This window comes from Elaeis guineensis, chromosome 1 (assembly GCF_000442705.2).
Source record: "Elaeis guineensis isolate ETL-2024a chromosome 1, EG11, whole genome shotgun sequence".
Lineage (NCBI taxonomy): Eukaryota > Viridiplantae > Streptophyta > Magnoliopsida > Arecales > Arecaceae > Elaeis > Elaeis guineensis.
In genome coordinates, this window is record NC_025993.2 from 147,671,369 (window position 1) to 147,694,031 (window position 22,663).

Here is a 22,663-nt window from a genome sequence, read left to right on the forward strand (position 1 = left end):
GATAATAGAGATATTGTAAATTGTTGACAATACTTAATTATTTATATTTATCATTTTAAAATATTTTTCTGTTTTTTCTATTTTTTAAATTTAAAAATAGTCATAAGGCTCAAGATCTGATCCAAAGCTCGAAGCTTAAGTAATGAGAAAGCTTGGACTTAGAAAGTAGACTTGAAAGCTAGGCTCGAGCTTGAGTTTAAATAAATTTTGTTGATCTTTGGATTAAGTCTGGCCAAGGCCAGTCCTGCCTGGTCTAAATAAATTGCGTGGGAGCATAAAGCTTGCTGCTTGTGTAAGATTACAATGGGTGATGGTGAGACTTCATGAAATTATTTATGATGGTTTTAGAATTTAAACTTACATTAAAATGTGAAGATCTGTATGGACGTATGTTTAGTCTAACATCAGCTATGTACATTATATGTTTTTGCTATTTATATAGGTTTATAAAATTCAAATAATACTTTCTTAGTTAGCTTTTGCGGATAAGATCCTAAATTTTTACAACAGATATTAAAGCAGGCCCTGTCCATGGTTTAGAGCTTACTCTTTTTTGGAAGAGAGGTCTTGTTTATTACATAAAAAGTTAGCAGTTGTAAGATGAGGCTTTAGACTTGTTCAAAATGTCTTAAAATAAGAGGGGAGAATGGCAACTGGCAAAGAATAGCACAAAACAATCCAGGTTGATGATTACTGAAACTAACATGATGAAGGGACTTGGAGTCCTTGATTCTGGTGAAAGAAATCCCCTCTTCCTTAGGGTATCTTTTTTTTTTTTAAAAAAAAATATTTCCTTTTGAGAAAAGACTCCGTTTTATTACAATGGCTCTCATACTTGAATCAGTTATTGAACACATACAATGATGTCTTTCAACGTGGAGAAACCCAACATACATTTTACTGCAGCATCAATGACCTTCTGATGCTCCTACTGAGGAAAATGACAACAAAATGGAATAGGATTTATGTGACCATAGACAATTCTACTTTCTTTTGAGGAACTTACGAAACCAGTAGGCAGATTTCTTAGGGTATCTCTTTAAGCCATCTTTGTAGTCTACATAGTGGATGCCAAACCGAACTGTGTAGCCGGAGTTCCATTCGAAGTCATCCAATAAAGTCCACGCAAAGTATCCTCTCACATCTGCTCCTTCCCTATCAAAATAGACCAAACGTTTTGAGGTGCGTGAACGCCAACCATCAACTCCAAGCCTATCAATGTTTCCCAACAATTTTACTGGTCCTTTGTGCCTCAGTATATGTCAACAGACCAGACCTAATGTACAAAGAGAACACAAGTGTGGCTTATAGAACTGACCTGATAGCTTTGTGTAGGTACAGCAGATGCTTAGAGTAGTAGTATATCCTCGTATCATCCTTGAGCGCTTCCTGGAGTGATAACGTTTTATTGTTGGCCTCTGCGACCCCTGTATATCAAATGATATGCAAATTTAGATCAGCTATCAATTTCATTGCATGAAACAGCAAAGAATGTTGACCTAGATAACCCATGGGACGATCTTACCATTCTCGGTGATGTAGACGGCTGGGTTGTTGTACCTGGTCTTCGTGTACAGCAAGATATCTCTTATTCCTTTTGGATAGATGAAGAGCCAACTCAAAGCAGTCTGTGATCGATGCATGTCTGGAATCCATTACTAGGAGGGGATAGAATAACGTACATGGAAGAATGCAAGGCCGACATGCATGCCTAGTTTCTTTGCATATTTTATAACTTTTATAGGAGCTGGATGTTTTAGCTTATTGCATCACACAAGTTGTATATTAATTATACCAGTTGTTTTTTTTCTTGGGCAGTATTTTAATGAATAATGTCCTATTTATTCGTACCAAGGCAATGTTGATTTTTTGAGAGAGGGATGTGAGTTGTGAAAGACATTACCGCTGGACCAATGGGGACTCCATCACGTACTTCTGTTGAAAAGGAGAACAAAGTGGGTTGAATATTAGGCAAATAGCATAATGGAAACTTTGGTTTAGTGAGAGCTTACGAGTCGTGTTAGTGTAGGAATCTGTGTAGTAATTTTTGGTTGCACTGTTAGATTTCGGAGTGCTGTATACGTAGCTTGCTGTGTAGTAATTAAGTCCAATGAAGTCGAATGACTCTTTAACCAATTCTGATTGCTTTTTGGTAAACTTGGGTAACCGATCTCCAACAAGCACCCTCATGCTGAAAGGGTAATCACCTTGTGTTAAGGGGTCCATGAACCTATACAAGTCAGAAAATATATAGTCTTAGTATAATTATCAAATTCAATTATCTGTGTTTAAAATCCTCAAGACATTTTGATAGCCATAGGAGGACTTGGCTCACCAACAACTTACCATCCATATGAGAAATCTAAAGCTCGTTCCGCTGCATCATCATTAGACTTGGTATTAAAGATTGGCGCCAACCATTGAGTGTACAGGGTTATTCCTATTTTGCCCTTCTGAGCCCCCTGCGTGGTTAATCTAACAAGGTTAGGTCTTATAATCAAAGTTGCACCAGTTGCTAATAATGGTCTTTCTTTCTTTCTTTCTTTTTTGAGGAAAACATTTGTGATTGTTGAACCCTTTCCAGGATAAAATAAAAAAGATATGGGCATGAAGGTTAGAGCCAATAGTGCTGTTGCTCGGATGGCTGCTTATATGGTTAATGTTATAGGGATTATGCTATTGGACTCTACTTCTGTTGTCCCTCCTCTTGTCCAGCATTTATATGGATCTTGTATATTCTGACTCTTATGGACATAGTTATATGAGAAATGAATAATATATCTATTTTTAAAAAAGAAAAAAAAGGCATGGGCCAAGCTCTTCACCTGATACTTGTTTCTGTATAACTTCACTGCAGCAGCATGGGCAAGTAGTATGTTATGCCCCACGATATAAGGTTCCCTACTTGAGTCCCCCACAGAGCAATTGCCAACGACCCTAGGAGTACAACGCCCTGGTGCTAATGTGCCGGACGCATAGCCCCTAGTCGAGAAAATAAATGGCTCGTTGAAGGTGATCCAGTACTTGACACGGTCTCCAAACTCTTTGAAGCAAACCTCGGCATAGTCAAGGTAGTCGTTTCTGCAGAAAAGAACATTAGTGCGTGCCATAAATTTAGGCCATATACCAGACATGACCACAATGCACTCAAAAGCATTGCTAATCTGAGCTAATGTTGGTGATGGTAGCCCAATTAGGGCTCATAAAATCTTTGTAGACCTATCAAAAGGTGCAAGACTCCTGGAGACATTGAAATCTTGGGGTAGTATAGACCTTGATCAAATTTAGGCCAAAATATAGATAAAACTAGAAAAGAAAAAATAGAAATAATTAAATAAGAAAAGCTTGATTAAAATTATAATTAGTAATGAGAGAACTAGACAAAATTTGTTTGTGATGGTTTGCAAATTTTGTAACATTTACAGCAGGCAACAGTGCAAAAACTAGTGAGAAGAAGATTAGGTTAAAGACTTGATAACAGAAAAGCTCGGTTGGTTGGCATCCCTCTCTACTTTAGAGGTGTAAGGTTTAAACCTTGATGGGTTTATTCTCCCATTACATCTCTATTAAAAAAATAATAATGATAACAAAAAAAGGATGAAGACAAAAGCCTTGCTGTCAAAAGAAGGTTGGCGGTATATATGAGAAAATCACATGATATGAGAACTTAAGAAACCGCCATATTGGTCTTCTAGGCTTTGAGGCAAATCCCAATGGAAGATAGTCACAAAGGGCTTCAAGCCTGCCAAATTAGAACAGATGATTAGACAAAGGGAGCATGGCAACAGCAACAAATTAAATTAGAGCTAGAAATAACACTGATGAGCCTACGACCATTGGATATAAGCTCATTAATGAGGTTGTTGTAATACTTGACACCCTCGTTGTTAACTCCCCCGCTTAGGCTTCCGGCTATCGTAAGATAAAAATGAACAAATAAAGCAAGATAAGAGTAGAATTTATGAGGAATATAATCGTGTTATATTTGAAAAATAGGCATTATTACTTGGTAGGATTCTTGGCCAAGAGATAGAGAACCTGTAGGCATCTAGTCCCAGCTCCTTCACAAGTTTCACATCTTCCTGTAACATAAATCAATCAATACCCAAAAGATAAAAACGAAGAAGAAAGACATACGAGCGTAAAATCAAGTTTTAAGAATGACTAGAAACAGACAATTCAAGGCCACAGGTTACCTTATAACGATGGTAGGAGTCCAGTGCTACATCCCCATTACTTCTATCAGCAATCTTATCTGGCCAACAAACTCAGACTTTGTAACTGACTGCCAAGTACGGTTCATAGTGATTGCAGTTTTTCGTTTGTAAGATGTAAATTTGACATACTTAAAATTATTTATTTGAATTTTTAGAAACTCCAATTTTTGATTATTCTCTTCTTCTATGTTAGTAGCACCACACTACTCATCTACCCTATTAGTCTAATCCACCTAGCATACGTTGACAAATGGTGAGTATTTTGAAAAGAGTTAAATTCGAAAATAATTAAATACTAAGCATGAACCCAAATGGAGGAGGTTATGAGTATTCGAAAAGACGTTCCCTTCCCAAGTAGAGGCTCTCAAGTCCTCATGGCAAGAGACTTCTGCAGAGTAGCTCTCAAGCTCTAATTAATATGCCCCATTCCTCTTACACGACTGCTACCAAGCACTGCCTTCTCTTTGCATGGGATTTACATATATCCTTGGAGATTACAATTAATGCAAGTCCTTGGAAGTCGCCTTTCTACGACACCTGAGACACAAGTGGCGTGCACATGGGACATGTGTCCTTGGAGAACAGGTTGTGAGTCCCTAAAGGTTGCCCTTCCATACCACCGGGATATGAGTGACGTGCGCATATATAAGACATGCAACTGCTGACTAGAAGGTTGAACTAGGCTGAGCTCTTCAGGCTGAGCACTCAAGGTCGAGCATATCATAACAAGCACTCTTAGACTGAACAATTCAGGACGAGCAATCCAAGAGAAGCACTCCATTTCAAGTGCTCCAAGCCGAGCTTCCAATGATCGAGCCTCTGACTGCCAAGCACTTGATGGTCAAGTCTTCGATGATTGAGCTCCAAAAGATTGAGGCTGAGCTCCCAACCTAAGCACTCCAAGCCAAGTACTCTGGATCGAGCATTCTAGACTCTGCATTTCAAGTCAAGCATTCCGAGTTGAGCTTTTTAGGTTAAAAAAATCTAGATTGAGCTCATGGTACTATAAAAAAAAAGATTTTTATGATAAAATTATTTATGATGTAAATATTTTCATTGTAAATAAAGATATTTATGATGAAATATTATTTTTATCACAAATAATTGAAATAATCAATTATTTGTAACATAACGAGAATTTTATCGTAAATAATTAAGTATTTGAAACAGAAATGATATTTGCATTGCAAATACTATATTATTTGTATTAAAAATTTTTCATCATAAATAATCGATAAAAAATAAAAATTTTTAAAAATAAATAAATATCAGATTATTTACGATCGAAAATTTGTATCGCAAATACTAAAGTATTTGCAACATAAAAATAATTTTTATCATAAATAATTTATTATTTACGATGCAACGATTCTATCGTAAATAATTGATAAAAAATTAAAATTTTTAAAACTAAATAAATGCCAGCTTATTTATGATAAAATATTTACGTTGTAAATAATAAATTCTTTACGATCTAAATATAATTTTCATCGTAAAAATTGATTATTTATGATCCAAATTTTTTAACATAAATTATCTGTGAAAAATAATTATTTATGATAAAAAATTTTCATCACAAGTAATAAATATTTGTGATGAAAATTAAATTTACATCATAAATAATTTATTATTTACAATGTAAAATTTTTATCATAAATAATCAATAAAAAATAAAAAATTTTAAAAATAAATAAATACCAACTTATTTGCGATGAAAATTTTCTATCATAAATACTTTTCCATTACAAATACTCTATTATTTGTGATGCAAATTTTTCATCATAAATAATCCATAAATTTAATAATTTTTGTCAAAAAATAATTTTTTTCCTCTAAAATTTTTATCTTTAAATAAAATTAACAAAAATTTTAAAAAATTATTTATGATAAAATTTTAATTTACATCACTGATAATTATTATTAGCAACGGAGAAGGTTATTTCGTCGCTAATAATTCCCACCAAAAAATAAAATTTTTTCCTCTAAAATTTTTTGCTCTAAAAAATTAACAAAAACTTAAAAAAAATTATTTTCAATGAAAAATAATTCAAATATTTTATGATCAAATTTTTGATCATAAATTTTTATAGATTTTACAATCGAAAAATCAGTCGCAAATATATTTTGCAACCAAATATAATTTTTTTCTATTTTTCTCTAAATATGATATAATTTTAGAATTTAAAGTCCATCTTCACTATTTATTATCTAAATAATTATCATTAAAGTATCGTCACAAAAGATCACTTCGATCTGATAGCTGTGTTGATCAATAAAATTAATTTTAACGGTCACGAATGATCGCATGATGATTTGATAGATAAAGACTACCGATGGATCCAAAAACTTACAATGATGATTTCAATGATATTTATAGCATACTATCAAAATTTTACTTCAATCAAATATCATTATCATGATCAATTTAGCATGAGATGATTTGGACCGTTAAATAAAAAATGAATAATCAAAAGACCAAATGACGTTCGATTATAAAATAATTTTTTAGATAAATAATCTTTGCTACTACTTTAATCATCTATATAATGATGATCATAAAATTCAAACTCTGCATATATAAACTATCCACGTTAAGTAGATCTTACAAAGGTATAAGTATAATTGCTTAAGAACTTTAAGAATGTATATCAAGAGACATAGTTTTGGATGATCCATATATGCACAGTTTGAATTTTACAATCACCACTATACAAACGATCAAAGTAGTAGTAAAGATCATTTATCTATAAAAATCACCTTATAATCGGACATCATTTGATCTTTTGATCACTTATTTTTTATTTAATAGTCTAAATTATTCCGTGCTAAATTGACCATGATAATGATATTCAATTGAAATAAAATTTTGATAGTACACTATAAATATCACCGAGATCATTGTTGTAAGTTTTTAAATCCATCGGTGATCTTTATCTATCAGATCATCATTGCAATAATTTGTAACCATCAAAATCAAATTTTATTTATCGATATAGCTAAGGCGTAAGGATCGAGGCGATCTTTTATGATGTTACTCTAATGATAATTATTTAGATAATGAATGATAAAGATAAATTTTAAATTTTAAAATTATATCATATTCAAAAAAAATAAAAAAAAATTATATTCAGTTACAAAATATATTTACGATCGATTTTTCAATTACAAAATATAAAAATATTTATGATCAAAAAATTGATCGTAAAAAATTTAAATTATTTTTCATCGTAAATAATTTTTTAAATTTTTTTATTATTTTTTTAGAGGGAAAAATTTTAGAGGAAAAAAAATATTTTTTGGTGAGAATTATTAACGACGGTATAACTTGTCCCGTCGCTAATAATAATTATTAGCGATGCAAATTAAAATTTCTTTGCAAATAATTTTTTTAATTTTTTAGAGAAAAAAAAGTTTAGAAGAAAAAAATTTATTTTTTTGGTGGGAATTATTAGGGACAGAAATTTATTTTTCATTACAAATAAATGATTATTAGTGATGGAAAATAATTTGCATTGCTAAAAGTCCAATAAATATCCGGTGGTGGGGTTTGTCTGTCACTTTTGTCTGCGCACGTTTTAGGTTTCTGCATTTTCTCCTCCGACTTCCCCCCCTCCCGAGCTTCCATTGGTCGGCTCCGTTGTCGCTTCCAACGGCTGGCTCTGCCATTGCTTCCACCGGCCATCACTGACGACTCCTCTTCTTCCTTAGGTACGATCCGTCGTCACTTTTCGCCTGCCATCGGCCTATTTCTTTTTTTTTGGTTGATCGGAACACTAGCGAACGGCATCCGATGCCCCCGCTAACACGTGTCGGTGGCAGCTAGAGCATGGAGCCGCCGGTGGGGAGGGGGGAGGGGGGTTCAGCAACGGGGAAGGGGGGACCATAGGGTGCAAAGGAGCGGCGTCGGTGGCGGTGGGGGGGCCATGGGGTTCGTCGGGGCATGGAGGAAGGAGGGGAGTGGGTCGTTGGGGTCCGTCCGACAACGATGGGGTGCAGGCACAAGAGCTAAAAGACGGGGGGACGGCGGCAGGGTTGGGGGATGGCGGCGGCTCGAAGGAGGTTCGGGTGCTGTGGGTTGGGGGGACGGCGGCTCTGAGGGCCATGGGGTTGGGTGGCCGAAGGGCGGAGGGGGTTTCGGGGGGTGGGGGCGGCACGGGGCTGAGGGCTTGGAGGGCAAAGTGGGTGGCACGACGGGCGAGGCGAGATCGTGGGTGGCCTGTCGAAGGGGGGTGGCTGCAGGTTGGCTACCGGCAGAGGAAGGTTGGCTAAGGCAGGGAGGGAGGAAGGAAAGGGAGAAACGAGGAAAAAAAAAGAAAAAAAATAATAAATATTAATCAAATATTTTATTATTTGATTAATAATAAAATATTTTTTTGTTATAATTTAATGATATTTTTTTGCTTGTTATAATTTAATACATATTTTTTATAATTTAATGTATATAATTTATTATGATTATGATTTAATATTTTAACTAGGATTAGCCGAATCCTTCAGTGAATTTTTAATGCATATGAACTGTCCGGTCCGAGATCCAATCCGGATTGGGATCCGATTCGGGATCCAGGTCGGGATCCGGTTCGAATCCGAGTCATGATCCGGGTGGGGATCAAGGTCGGGATCCAGATAGAAATTCGATCCGAGATCTGGTCCGGGATCCAGGTTAGGATCCGAATCGAAATTCGGTTCGAGATTTAGGTCATGAATTGGGTTGGATCGAGGTCGGGGTCCGGTCTAGATCCAGATCACAATTCGGGTTGGATCGAGGTCGGGATCTAGATCGGATGTGACTGATGAGTTGTATGATTTAGCATGTGGTCTCGATCGAAGGATTAACCACTATGTATCCTGTATCATTAGAGGAATGAGATTTCATACACATGAGCTTGAGATACAAAGATGGACTCAGAATTGTGGGATTGCTATGATAGGATATGAAGGAGAAGAGGAGATTGAATATCTTAATGTATTGATAGATATCATAGAACTGAAGTATAGGTCCAATAATTCGATATTCTTATTTCAATGTGAATAGTGAGATGTTAGCAATAAGAAGATCGATATTCATATCAATCCATACTTTATCAGTATAAATTTTGCATGAACATGATATCAGAATTAGTCGTATATATTAGCAACTCAAGCGAAACAAGTAATATATTTGAAAAATCTGAAGTATCAAGATGATTTGTATGTTGTACAAAAAATAATACCTAGAAATGTATATGACATACCAACCTGACTAGAAATGAATGAAAATTCGGATCTATATGAAGAGGAAGCTTTTCAAGAGGAAGAATAAATATTGACCATCCTTCTTGTAAACGAAAAACTTGTGACAACTTCTTTAAATAGGGCTGATCTGCCATCCAATGAAGTTGAAGCTGATTTTGTATTTAATCTTGATGATTCGGAGGGTGATGATCAGTTCATAAATGACGATGATATAGAAGATGATACATTAGTTGATTATTGTAATTCGGAGGACCTACAAATTGAGGAAGATAAGGATATTGATGAGTAAATCTATATTCTTTGTTGAATCTTCTCTTACAATAATGGTATGTAATATAATTCTATTCATAAGTATTCATAAATTTTTTGCTATTATTGTTCATTATTATATTCATTTATATGTCAAGTTAGTTATATGCATGGTTTAAGTGTTGCAAGTATGGCACTAGGAGGGAGACGACCACGTTTGAGTTCCCAGCCTATCCCTAAGTTTGAGCCTTCCCCCTATTGCCAGTGCCTCACCATCGGAGCTGCCAGAGAGTGCTGCAGAGGCGACTCCAAGTGATAGTGTTGTAGAGGCAGGTTAGAGTGATATTTTAATATTTTTATGTAATAAAATTTGATTTTAATTGTATCTGTTAGGCTTATAGATAGCTATCATACTAATAATTTATTTATTATTATTTCAGATCATTCTCTACAAGTGGTGAGACGAGGGCGAGGTCCGTCGAAGAATATCATCCTGGAGAATTGGAGACACGAGCACAAGAGACAGCGTCTCCAAATCGAGATTCTATCCGACTACACCACACCCATTAGGGGATGGTGTGAGCCATGGCAGACTGAGCTGGGCATCATATGTCGCAGCTATGCCCCTGTGATGCTCTTCGATTGGTGTCAGGTCATATGTGCTTAGAGAGAGGTCTTCTATAGCCACATACAGATAAAATAATATTTAATAAAATATTTAATTAGCACTGTATTCTAACAATATTTGTTATTGGCAGGCTATATTTGATATTATTGATTTTGAGCACAATTACGTGCGACGAGCTGTAGATGATCATTTATGCTCACGTTTCAAGGATTACCGGCATCGTATTCATTGCCACTGGTATACTGTAATATAGGACCAGGGGGTAGAGGCAGCGCGGCAGCAGCCATATGATAACATGAGTATCGTAGACTGGGCTATCATATGCCGCAAGCATGAGGATCCAGTATATCAGGTTAAGCATCCAATTTTTTTTAGAGTTTAATAATTGAATCATTTATTCTTAAATTCGGTTACTTACTAATTTGACTGTTAACTATACATAATCGATATGTCCAATGCCGTGAATCGGGCGAGACAGACCATCACGCACTATGGGGATTCGAGGCCGTTTGCTCATCATATCGAGCAAATGGTAAGTAATTTTTATTTAGCATGTTTTAACTCTTTAACTATTTAAAAAAATTTTATTAATTATTCTCAAATTGTAGAGAGACAGAGAGTGGCAAGCTTCCTGGTAGGATCGAGATCTACCAATGGACCCACCAGCGACGGTCAGGGGAGTGGATGATGGAGAGCCAGGAGATTTATATAAGTTTTTCTAACTACTTTTTTTGTTGGCATTTTAATTTTCAATACAAACTTAGAATAGCTATAACTTTAATTTTTGAGATCGTATGATAGAGATTAGATCTCAGTCTACCCCTGAGGGCTCGATCGTATCCACAGATAATGAGATCTATGATCAGGTATTTGATACAAGACTCTGTTATGTTTGGAGGCTTGGGCATAGGATCAGAGCTCCCTTATCTTCTCGCTCGTCTAGGACTGATATCCATGCTGCTTGTGATGTCCGATTGGAGGAGCTACAAAGGCAAGCTGCTGAGAATCGACAGCGAGCTACTAAAGATCGACAGCTGATGAGACAGATGATGGAGCGGATGGCACAGATGGAACAGATGATAGAGCTGGTGAGGTAGCAGCAGGCTGGTCCGTCATCCTCCACCCGTTCTCCTTCTCCATTTACCGATGCTTGACGGTCAGTGACTTATTTCTGTATTTTTTTATTTTTATTTTGAACCTCCTGTAATTATTAAATTTATTTTTTCTATAATTATATTTTAATATAATAAAATTATCAAATTTAATTATTGTGGGTTTATTGTCTACATTTTTTATTTTATTTTTATAGATTATAAATATAAAATATTAAAATATAAATTAAAAAATATATTTATAATTTTTTTAAAAATATTATATTATAATTAGCGACGGAATTATTTACGATGAATTATTTCTATCGTAAATAATTTATTTTTTAAAAATTTTAAAAAATCTAAAATTATTTGCGATCAAATTTTTTCGTCACAAATAATGGTTTTTGCGATGGATTATTTCTGTCGCAAATAATTTATTTTTTTAAAATTTATTTTTTTAAAAATTATTTACGACTGAGTTTTTTCATTGTAAATAATTTTTTTTAGTGATGGAATTATTTGCGACAAAAATTTTTCATTATAAATAATTTATTTTATTATTTTTTAAAAATTATTTAATTTATTTGTTAAATTATTAGTGATGAAAATTTGATTTTCATCGTATAAAATTATCTACAATTCTATTTTTTGTGACAAAATAGTAACACAAAAATTTTATCGTAAATAAGTATTAACGATAGAAATTTAATACTTATGATTTTTTTTTGTATTGTAAATAATTTTTTTTTATTGCAGTTTGATGACCAAGCCTCTTGCAGCCCGATGGCTGCTCTCGATGGCAAAGGCGTCAAAGGCCAAGCTTCCAATGGTTAAGCTTGTAACAGCGAGCTCCCAGTGGCTGAGTCTTCGTTGGCCAAAGCTTCCAAAGGCGATGCACTCCGGGCCAAGCACTCTGGGCTGAGTACTCCAGACCGAGCACTCCATCTGAGTAATCAAGGCCTACCAATCTAAGGAGATTGCTTTGCTCTGATCCCTTTCATTATATTTTTTTTTTATATTTTTTATTGTTATTTTAAAATCTTGTCTGACTTAAATATCAAAGGCCCAACCAGAGCCAGTTTGATGGGCCTTTCCCTTCTTTACGTGTGCAGGTCCACCACTCTCTATAGTAAATTGGTGCTCTCTCTTCCATCAATATGGATTGCGGAGATCCATTGAAGCTCTTCTCATCTGCAGATCATCAAACCATTGTCTGATAGGATTTGGACATCAACACCTACGGTAAGTAGTTGTCTACTTTCTAGACAGTGAATCCTATAACATCTATCATCATCCTAATTATCGTTCTTGTTGTCATCGTCGTCCTTGTTTTTTTTTTCTTCTCTCCTCATCTTTTCTGGGTCTTTAGAACAAGGGATAGCGCGTCAATACACATGCCATGCAAATGGTAGGAAATTGCACATGTCAAAATTAACTTGGGGAACGGTCCATATTGCGAGGAAAGAGCGGGCAAACATCAAAGGTACACCCTATTTGCCCAATTTTTATTTATTGTTTTTCTCTTGCAGATCCTATCAAATCAAATATCTACACTTTGTAGTCTTACCAAGAAAGAAAAAAAGGGATCTACGCTTTGTTGTCGGATGTGGAGGCATTCAAGTATCCCAGAACCAAACTAGGCACGGTTTAGACTTTCAGGGAGTAGATTTGAGATGGTGACATTATTTTTTGGATACAGGATTCGCCTCTTGTTTTGATGGATTTTTGTAGATATGAATAGAATTTGATTGTTAATATCATATAGTTGCTCAATTTAACTTTTTCTTTGGTTGCTAATTAATTAGAAAGGACTAAACAAACAGAAAACCTCTGGATAAGAATTTATATTATATAAATTATCCTACTTGAAGACGAATATGAGCTATGTTGGAAAAAATAAATATTAATTGTATTGTAAAAATCTAAAGGCCATATTAAATTTTATAAACTTAATTGTAGTGGTAAAAATCAAGAATCATATTGAAAAATTAAAGGTCACATGGAAAATCCAAAAATCACATGGAAAATCTAAATGATAAATTTATTCGGGGAGTCAAAAGGTCATTTCTTATATCTATAGGTGGTTATTGTAGAATGTATGGAGCAGTGAAATGGTATCAAAGAATAAAAAAAGAAAAGAGAGGACTTGTGAGAAAAAGTTGTACTGCTCCATTGTTTTATATAGTTTCTCATACTATTGTTGTATGTTTCACAACCATTACATATTCTATCAAAGTAGTATCAGAGCTCGGAGGTTGAAAATATGTCCAGTAGCATGCAATTCCCCATTCCATGACTCATCACCATCAATTATGAGAATTGGAACATCCAAATGAAGGTACTGCTAGGCTCCCAAGATATTTGAGAGGTTGTTGAAAAGGGATATGAAAAACCTCAAGATGACCATGCACAAATGGTGGCACAAAGAACGGCACTTGTCAATAAAAAAAAAAAGACAAGAAGGCCCTTTATTTCATCTATCAAGGGCTAGATGAAGTCGGATTTGAGAAGGTTGCTTGTGCCACCAACTCGAAGCAAGCTTGGGAGATCCTCAAGAACGCTCATAAGAGTGTTGAGAAAGTGAAGAAGGTACGTCTCCAAATGTTGAGAGACGAGTTCGAGACTTTGAAGATGAAGGAAGGAGAATCCATCTCGGATTACTTCATAAAGGTTCTCTCTAATATAAACCAAATGAAAAGAAATGGTGAGAATATGGAGGACAAGCATATAGTGGAGAAGATCTTAAGATCCTTAGATCAAAAGTTTGACTATGTTGTAGCTGCAATTGAAGAATCCAAAGATATGGACACTATGACAGTTGATGAACTCATGGGTTCTCTACAAGTCCATGAGCAAAAGATCTTGATGTGGAAAGAAAAACCCTTGGAGCAAGCCTTGAAGTGCAAGCTCACCATCAATGAGAAGAAGGATGGCCCAACTAGCGAAAGCAATCAGATAAGTCGCGGTCATAGTTATACCCATGGATACGATCATGGACGAGGTCATGGATGAGGACGAGATTCCTTTGGATGTGGCAGAGGAAGAGGAGGCACACGAGTTTTACCTAATGAAGAAAGCACACAAGGTCCCTCTGATGGAATAAGGCAAGGAGGCTTCTCAAGAGGAGGATGAAGGTATGACAAAAGTAAAATTAAATGTTATACTTGTGGTAAATATGGTCATTACTCCTCATAATGTTACCATAATGAGAATAACCAAGTGCATAAGAAGGTCAACTATGCAAAGAAGGAGGAAGGAGAAGATGGTAACTTGCTACTAGCAGAGAAGGGAGAAGAAGCTTCCAATGAGAACATTTGGTACTTGGATACCGGCGCAAGCAATCATATGTGCAGGTACAAATACATATTCAAAGAGTTAGATGAGACAATGGAAGGCAATATTTCTTTCGGTGATACCTCAAAAGTTCAAGTGAAGGGGATAGGTAAAATCCTAATTCAACTTAAGGATGGTTCTCAACAGTTCATTTCTAATATTTATCATGTACCTAATATGAAAATAAATATCTTGAATCTTGATCAATTATTAGAAAAAGAATTTGATATTGTCATGAAAGGTAGATACCTTTACTTAAGAAAATATGATCAGCTAATTGCAAAAGTACCTATGACCAAGAGCCGAATGTTTATATTGAACATCAAGTATGTTGAGACAAAGTACTTGAGTGCATGCATGAAGGATGACCCATGGCTATGGCACTTGAGGTTCGGACATGTGAACTTTGGTTCTTTGAAATTCTTATCCTCGAAGGCGATGGTAAAGGAATTACCCCTCATAGAGGATATTCTTGAAAGAATATGTGAAGGATGTATTATTGAAAATTACTCAAGAGCTAGCTTCCCAAAGAAGTCATTTCATCAAGCCCGAAGGCCTTTGCAACTCATCTATATGGATATTTGTGGTCTCATCACACCGACCTCATTTGGAGATCGTCATTATTTTCTAACATTTATTGATGATTTTAGCAAAAAAACTTGGGTGTACCTCTTGAAAGAGAAATGTGAGGCCCTGGAGACATTCAAAAGATTCAAAGCTCTTGTGGAAAACTAAACTGGATGCAAAATTAAAGCTTTGAGATCAGATCGAGGAGGAGAGTTCACCTCGAAGGCATTCGAGGAGTTCTACAAATCTCAAGGTATTTGGAGGACCTTGACTGCACCATACTCACCCCAGCAGAACGGCATAGTAGAAAGGAAGAACCAGACCATTCTTAACATGGTGAGAAGCATGCTGAAGACGAAAGAAATACCAAAAGAGTTTTGGACGGAAGCTGTGAATTGTGCGGTATACATTCTCAACCGCTGTCCAACAAAAAATCTTGAAGGAAAGACCCCTCAAGAAGCATGGAATGGATATAGGCCAGATGTATCTCATCTGAGAGTGTTTAATTGCATTGCCTATGCACACATCTTAGATCAAAGGAGAAGCAAGCTTGATGACAAGAGTTATCCTCGCATCTTTATAGGATATGATCAGAGATCCAAAGCATACAAACTTTATGATCCATAGGCGAAGAAGATCCTCATAAGCCATGATGTGAAGTTCAATGAAAAAGGAATCTGGAATTGGACCAACACGATAGAGGTGCAAGAAGAAGAATAAGTGAAGGCTCAAGTTGAAGATCCCGCACCTCCTTCATCACCTAGCATGAGATCTCTATCTTCAAGTGAAGAATCCAGAAAGACAAGAAGCATTCAAGATTTCTACGAGGTGACAAGTCCCCTTAATCTCATTTATTTATATGCTAATGAGGATGTAATCTCTTTTGAAGAAGTAGTGAAAAATGAAAACTGGAGGACGGCCATGAATGAAGAGATGAAGGCAATCCAAAAGAATAACACATGGGAGCTTACTACTTTTCTAGAAGGTCGTGAACCCATCGAAGTGAAATGGGTATACTAGGTAAAGAAGAATACAGAAGGAAAGGTGAAGAAATATAAGGCTCGATTAGTAGCTAAAAGCTACAAGCAGCAAGTTGGAGTTAACTACGAGGAGGTATTTGCTTCCGTAGCATGCATGGAGATAGTTTGTCTTGTGATTTTTTTGACTGCACAGAACAATTGGAACATCTACCAGCTAGATGTGCAATCAGCATTTCTAAATGGCTTTCTAGAAGAAGAAGTATATGTTGAACAATCCAAAGGGTACGTGAAGAAGGGACATGGAGAGAAGGTTTTGAAGTTAAGGAAGGCACTTTATGGCTTAAAATAAGCTCCAAGAGCATGAAGCTCAAAAATTGATGGCTACTTTAAAGCAAATGGCTTCAAGCAATATCTCTATGAGCATGCTGTATATGTAAAGAAAAAAAAATTCTAACATTCTACTTGTGTGTTTGTATGTGGATGATCTTATTTTTACAGATAATAATCCACAAATATTTAAGGAGTTCAAGCATGCCATGATGGAGTTTGAGATGACAGATATGGGGTTAATGACATATTTTCTGGGTTTGGAGGTCAAACAATATCAAGAAGAAATTTTCTTATCCTGAGAAAGTTATGTCAAAGAAATCTTAAAGAAATTCAAGATGAAAGATTGTAACTCTATAAGCACCACCGTTGATTGTGGAGCAAAGCTGTCAAAAAAAGATGAAGGAGAGATCGTGGACTCTACTCTCTATAGAAGCTTGGTAGGATGTCTGAGGTACATGACATGTACTAGGCCGGACATTCTATATGCAATCGGCCTAGTTAGCAGATTCATGGAGGAGTCCAAATTAATGCACTGGAAGGCAGCGAAGAGAATTCTTCATTATATCCAAGGTACTATCACTGATGGACTATTTTATTCTCATCATAGTAACTTTGAACTTGTGGGCTATTCGGATAGTGATTGGACTGGAGACATAGATGATCGGAAGAGTACTTCCGGATTTGTATTTTTTATGGGAGATGCAGCTTTTTTATGGATGTCAAAAAAGCGATCTATTGTTACTCTTTCTACATGTGAAGCCGAATATATTGCTGCATCCGCATGTGTATCACATGCTATATAGCTAAAAAGTTTGCTGAAGGAAGTTCATTTTGAGCAAAAGGAATTTATCAAGATAAGCATTGATAGCAAATCGGCTATTATACTAGGAAAGAACCCGGTGTATCATCAAAGAAGCAAGCATATTGATGTGCATTTTCATTCAATCTGGGAACATGTGAAGAACAGAGAAGTAGAGCTACTGTATGTGAAGACACAAGATCAAGTTGCCAACATATTCACTAAACTATTAGGAGCAGAGCTCTTCACCAAGTTTAGAAGTTCTCTTGGTACGATGAAGAAAGAACAACCAAGTTTCAGGGGGGGTGTTGGAAAAAGCAAATATTAATTGTATTGAAGAAATCGAAAGGTCATATTAAATTTTGTAAACTTAATTATAGTGGCAAAAATCAAGAGTAAGGGTCACATGAAAAATCCAAAAGTTACATAGGAAGTCTAAATGATAAATTTATTAGGAGAATCAAAAGGTCATTTCTTATACCTATAAATAGGTGGTTGTTGTAGAATGTATGGAGTAGTGAAGTGGTATCAATGATTAGAAAAAGAAAAGAGAGGGCTTATGAGAAAAAATTGTATTGCTCTATTATTTTATATAATTTTTCATATTATTATTATATGTTCTGTCACTATTATATATTCTATCAAACTAGTCATGGATACTTAATTTTGCTCGTCCCAATTATATTCCACCTTCGACGCAGCGCTATGATTGAGTCGGCTTTGGTTTTAGTATCAGCCAGTGTGGAAAAGTTTAATTGCTATGCTGTAAAGGTGGGCCGAACACTTGGACCTTGTCCAAATTTTAAATATAAGGTATAGGATCAGCTCATCGTCCGAATGCTTTCCTTACTAAGACCTTTTAGTCATTAGAATAAAAAACCTTTACGTTCCCAATCACAATCTTGGGTGAAGGAGATGTTTCAGATTTTTTTTTTTTTTTTTCTTTCAAGAAGGAAGGGGAACTCTATTCACACTATGACCATCTAGGTTCAAATATGCACCATCTTGGAAAAGGAGATGATTCAGCTTTTTCTTTTAAAGAAGGAAGAGAAAATGCATTCATACTCTTAACATCTAGGTTCAAATAGGAATATCTAGAAATATATTATTACAGATTGGTATCTAGAATCTTTGGTTGCTAGATACAGAGGTGTGACTACTGAGAGAAATCCCAATTTACCATGTATTATAACGCTAAATTTTCCATCACAGTATACCGCAATCCAAATTAGTTGCTTGAATAAAATGTTGGATCACCTGTAAGACTGGTCAGTTCACGCACGTCCTAGCCTTCAATTTATCAAAAGGTACGCAGAGCTTTTACATAGAGGTAGGGATAATTAGTAACTACGGTCGACTTCATGCATAGATCCATGCATGACTATGGTGTTCCGCGTGGATTAACACGGTAGACTAGCTATGAGGATTGGACGCGTCTAGATGTGAAGTTTGGCTATACTGGAATCCCATTTTCGAAGTGCAGAAGCACCATAAACAAATGAGAGAGAGATAAAATAAAGAGAGATCAGGGACCTGGATGCTTGTGTGTGAAGGTATCCCAAATGCTCGGCCTTCTGCCACCTTCCCTCACGGCGCCTTCGTACTGCAAACGTGCATGAAGAGCCGAAACAAATTAACGACTAATTTCTTTTTTTGTTTTTTTTTTTGATGAAACAGGAGATCAAAGATCACCCAGAATTTAATTAAAAAAAAAAAAAAGAGAAATAGCCAGTCATCTACAAAGCACAGAATTTATATGATGATTAGTTCTCTGCTTAAACTGAAGATTGAAGTATCATTAGTTGTGAACCATAATCTCGGCAACACAAGAAGCTGGAGCCATAGAGGATTACCAACCAAAGCACCAAGAGCAGATGGTTGGGGAATCATCTAGGATCCACAAAGAATCAAAATCTTGCCAGTTTTTCGGATGAGAAAATGCACACGTGGAAGCTCTTTCTCCTTGTATATTAGACCATTCAGAGAGAAGATGTATGGCTTTCTTGGTCAGTGAATCAGGAGTTATTGCTTGCTGAGAAAACCAATCATGCAGAGATTTCCAAATGGCTTTGGAAAGCTAAGAGAGAACCTAACCTGGTAAGCCGAGGAGGCGGCGCCGAAGATGAATTCATCAGGGAAGGCGGTCCTATTGAGCTCAGCGCCGCTCTCGTGTGCCAGTGCCCTTTCCTGACGTGGCCCAGACATTGCCAAGAGGAACAACGCGAGGAGGAGGAGAGAAGTAGGAGGAGGAGGAAGAAGAGCCATTTACCCAGAGCTAGGAGTTGAGCGTAAGTTGGATGAGGCTTCGGCTAAGATGTATGAGAGGTTTTGAAGTGCACCGTCTTCTTACCAAAAAAAAAAAAGTGCACCATCTGTCTCGTGATTTGTGCTTATGGTTAAAAAAAATGAAAAATTTTGAGAGCTGTGTAAAATATAATCCAACAATTGTTGCCCATGAAAAAAGATCTATCACTTTTTGGCATGAAAGCTACAATCCGAACCTATTTAGAAAAATAAAAATGGAAACAGAATTTTTTATGGTACAAATATTTTTAAAATTTATTCATTTATAATTTTTTAATATTTTATTTATTTTTATTTTTTAATATTTTAATATATATATTTATGTGTGGTCATCTATTTTTTGATGAATATTTTTGAAATATACATAGTATCTTGATATTTTTTAAATATCGTAGATTCGTTTCGAATAAAAATATATCAGCTACAGGATTTGCACAGGGAAAATTATTGTCTCTACCACGCCTTGATAGGCCATCCAAATCCCAAGGTGGAGAACACGCCACATTAATTCTTGTACTTCATAAATTACCAATTGTGCGTTATTCTCTGTGCATGTGGTTCGAGATTCGCACTGATGTACCTCGGCGTGGTTCAGGCAATAATTTAGCAGGAAGACGTTTTCTTGTGAATTGGCATTGCACATGTCACAATGTTAGCGAATCGGTTGCGCATTTGGTGGTGCGCGGCGTGCATCTTCTCTCCTGGATGCCTGTCAGGCCGGTCAAAGTGCACGTGGTGAAGGAAGAAATATTTATTTTTTTTGGTAAAGAAGAAAGAATATTTAATAAAATGATGAATCGTGAACGCAAACGATAAATTCAAAGGGTCATATTATCTTTTGTATTAAACTAAAATAAATTAAACTTTAAAAAATTAAATACCTGCTTAGTCCGAGTAATGACAGCTCAACTACTGAGAGTAGGTGCTGTATCTTTCGTGATTCACCTTAGCACGCATTCATCGGTAGATGGTGCAAATGTCACTTTGAACGCTATGGTGACCGAGGATGAAAGAGTTTGAAGTGCTCTAAGAGTTGTGCACGATGCAATTTAATGGATAACGTTGCGAAAAAAAATCAATAATAAAACTATAAGCTATGCTGACTGATGGATAAAAGAGTTAGGAGGGTTTAAGAATTATGCATGATCCGATTCAATGGATGATCTTATAAAAGAATATCAATCATTTTTTTCTTGCAAAACATACAATCCGAATCAATGGACATGCGCATGATATAAAGATATATTGATATCATTTAAGTATGTTGCGGTCAATCTTCTATCGTCTGTCGTAGATGAAGAGCATCTGCAAAATAAAATTCTCACATATTAGAATTATATCCGACGGAAATCCTCCGATGTTTAAATCAACGAAAAATGATGAACAGCAAATGAAAAATATTTGAATTGATAAAATTTCAGTCCATAATTGCTTTATCCATACTATTCATTTACCTCTCTTTTATAAATGATTCTGATGTAACCGTCGAGTACATGGTCTTATCTTTTATGGTGCTAAATTATCGAGCTATAATCATAGAGTTAATGGATTATTTATACCCACTAATAATCGTGACACGTAGTCGATAACCGTTTATAATGGTTAGATTATAGGTTTCGCACATTCCGGCCTTATGTGATCATGGGAAGATAAGCCAATTATATGTCGGTAATAATAATAGGTCGGTGGAGATCTGAATGAGCATCGGGTAGTAACTCTGATATGTCAATAGTCATCAATCGGATATCAACTGAGTCGTCGTGGTTGTCCGTTATTGGTTGATAATTGCCGACTGTCGGTCGGTCAACTGATTGTAAGTCGGAGTATTTTGTTCATAAAGTCGATGTAGAGTCAGAGTCGGGGGTCGATTGAATGGTCCAATGGTTGCCCCCCACTCTTAAGTCCAAAATGATCTGACGTGTATATCATCACGTAGTTTATCACGTTGGACGAAAAGAGTTGTCACGTGACATCTCGCGCCCCGTCTTAGCTATTGATATTAAAGAATTTTTAGAATACGAAACATCTCCGGCTGTTTTGCTGTTTCGATAGCTATGAAATAATTATTGGACTGTCGTTTCAGTAAAATAATTCGATGTTCAAGACATCCAGATGATTTGATTCTGACTAATAGATCTTGGTCACGTATCCAAAAATCATTGGATCGAAGTTGTTCACCACTCTCTGCTGACTTAAGTATCGGAGAATCTCTATCGAATATAATTTCGATCTATGAAGACTTTATTTTACAGATACTGTTCATCAATGATAGATGATAAAAAATTGATCGTAATAAAATATATTTTTTTAAAAATTTTTAGGTGAAATATTTATACGGCAAATCAGCTTCCTATTTGATGGTCAGACGTGTACATCTTTTTATATGGACCTCTATCTTCCTCGTGGTTGGCATAATGGCCGATCAAAGTGCATGGTGGTTGAGGAAGAATATTTAGTAAAATGATGAATTGCGAAGGCAATAGAAGAACTCTGAAGATCTCACTATCTTCTATATTAAACTAAAATTAATTAAAGTTAGAAGACAAATATCGTAGCTCGAACAGCGACAGCTTAACTAATGACAAAAACTTTACAGCTAACCTTGAGGCGCATGGCATGAAAAAACACATTATAGGATCCACAATATTATTTTAGCATATTTTTCAAAAATTTCAGATATAATATTTTATCCATATTTATTATAAATTGCCGGTATCAACTTGTACCTTATTTGCATTATATATAAAATCCAAGATGTTATCTTAGAGATATTTAAAAAAAATATTGGAAAATAATAATTTGTATCACATTTATAATAAATTACTGAGTGTCCGTCATAAATACTCATCCAAGATGTGATTAACTGTCATAAAATAAAAATTTAGCCTAATAACATGCACTAATGCCAGTTTATATCCAAAACAAAA

At 35.6% G+C, this 22,663-nt stretch overlaps 1 protein-coding gene across 3 annotated transcripts; it reads right to left on the reverse strand.

Annotated features, from left to right (window-relative positions):
• Positions 1-742: 742 nt before the first annotated feature.
• LOC105061290 (beta-glucosidase 12) lies at positions 743-19,766 on the reverse strand. Of its 3 annotated transcripts, none has more exons than XM_010945295.4 (13): positions 19,527-19,762; positions 18,966-19,035; positions 4,197-4,255; positions 4,007-4,082; positions 3,835-3,912; positions 3,655-3,742; positions 2,826-3,081; positions 2,347-2,462; positions 2,013-2,230; positions 1,904-1,935; positions 1,526-1,628; positions 1,319-1,427; positions 752-1,155 (listed from the first exon to the last, which is right to left on the reverse strand). In XM_010945295.4, exons 1-13 carry the CDS (start codon positions 19,695-19,697, stop codon positions 984-986), a joined length of 1,548 nt encoding a protein of 515 aa, XP_010943597.1. In that variant the 5' UTR covers positions 19,698-19,762; the 3' UTR covers positions 752-983. The 3 variants fall into 3 exon arrangements, 2 of the variants coding, with proteins under 2 accessions (XP_073099413.1, XP_010943597.1); XR_003798581.2 differs by having other exon boundaries at positions 1,018-1,155; positions 1,852-1,935; positions 19,527-19,766; XM_073243312.1 differs by lacking the exons at positions 1,904-1,935; positions 2,013-2,230; positions 2,347-2,462 and having other exon boundaries at positions 743-1,155; positions 19,527-19,766.
• Positions 19,767-22,663: the final 2,897 nt, after the last annotated feature.

Bases quoted from the DNA above. Each gene is read 5' to 3' on its own strand.
- LOC105061290 (XM_010945295.4), bottom strand. From the start codon at position 19,697: ATGGCTCTTCTTCCTCCTCCTCCTACTTCTCTCCTCCTCCTCGCGTTG. The intron at 19,036-19,526 runs GTTAGGTTCTCT...GCACGTTTGCAG, and splicing joins CCGCCTCCTCGGCTTACCAG to TACGAAGGCGCCGTGAGGGA. The intron at 3,082-3,654 runs GTGATTTTCTCA...TCTTTTCTGCAG, and splicing joins TTCTTAAGTTCTCATATCAT to AAACGACTACCTTGACTATG.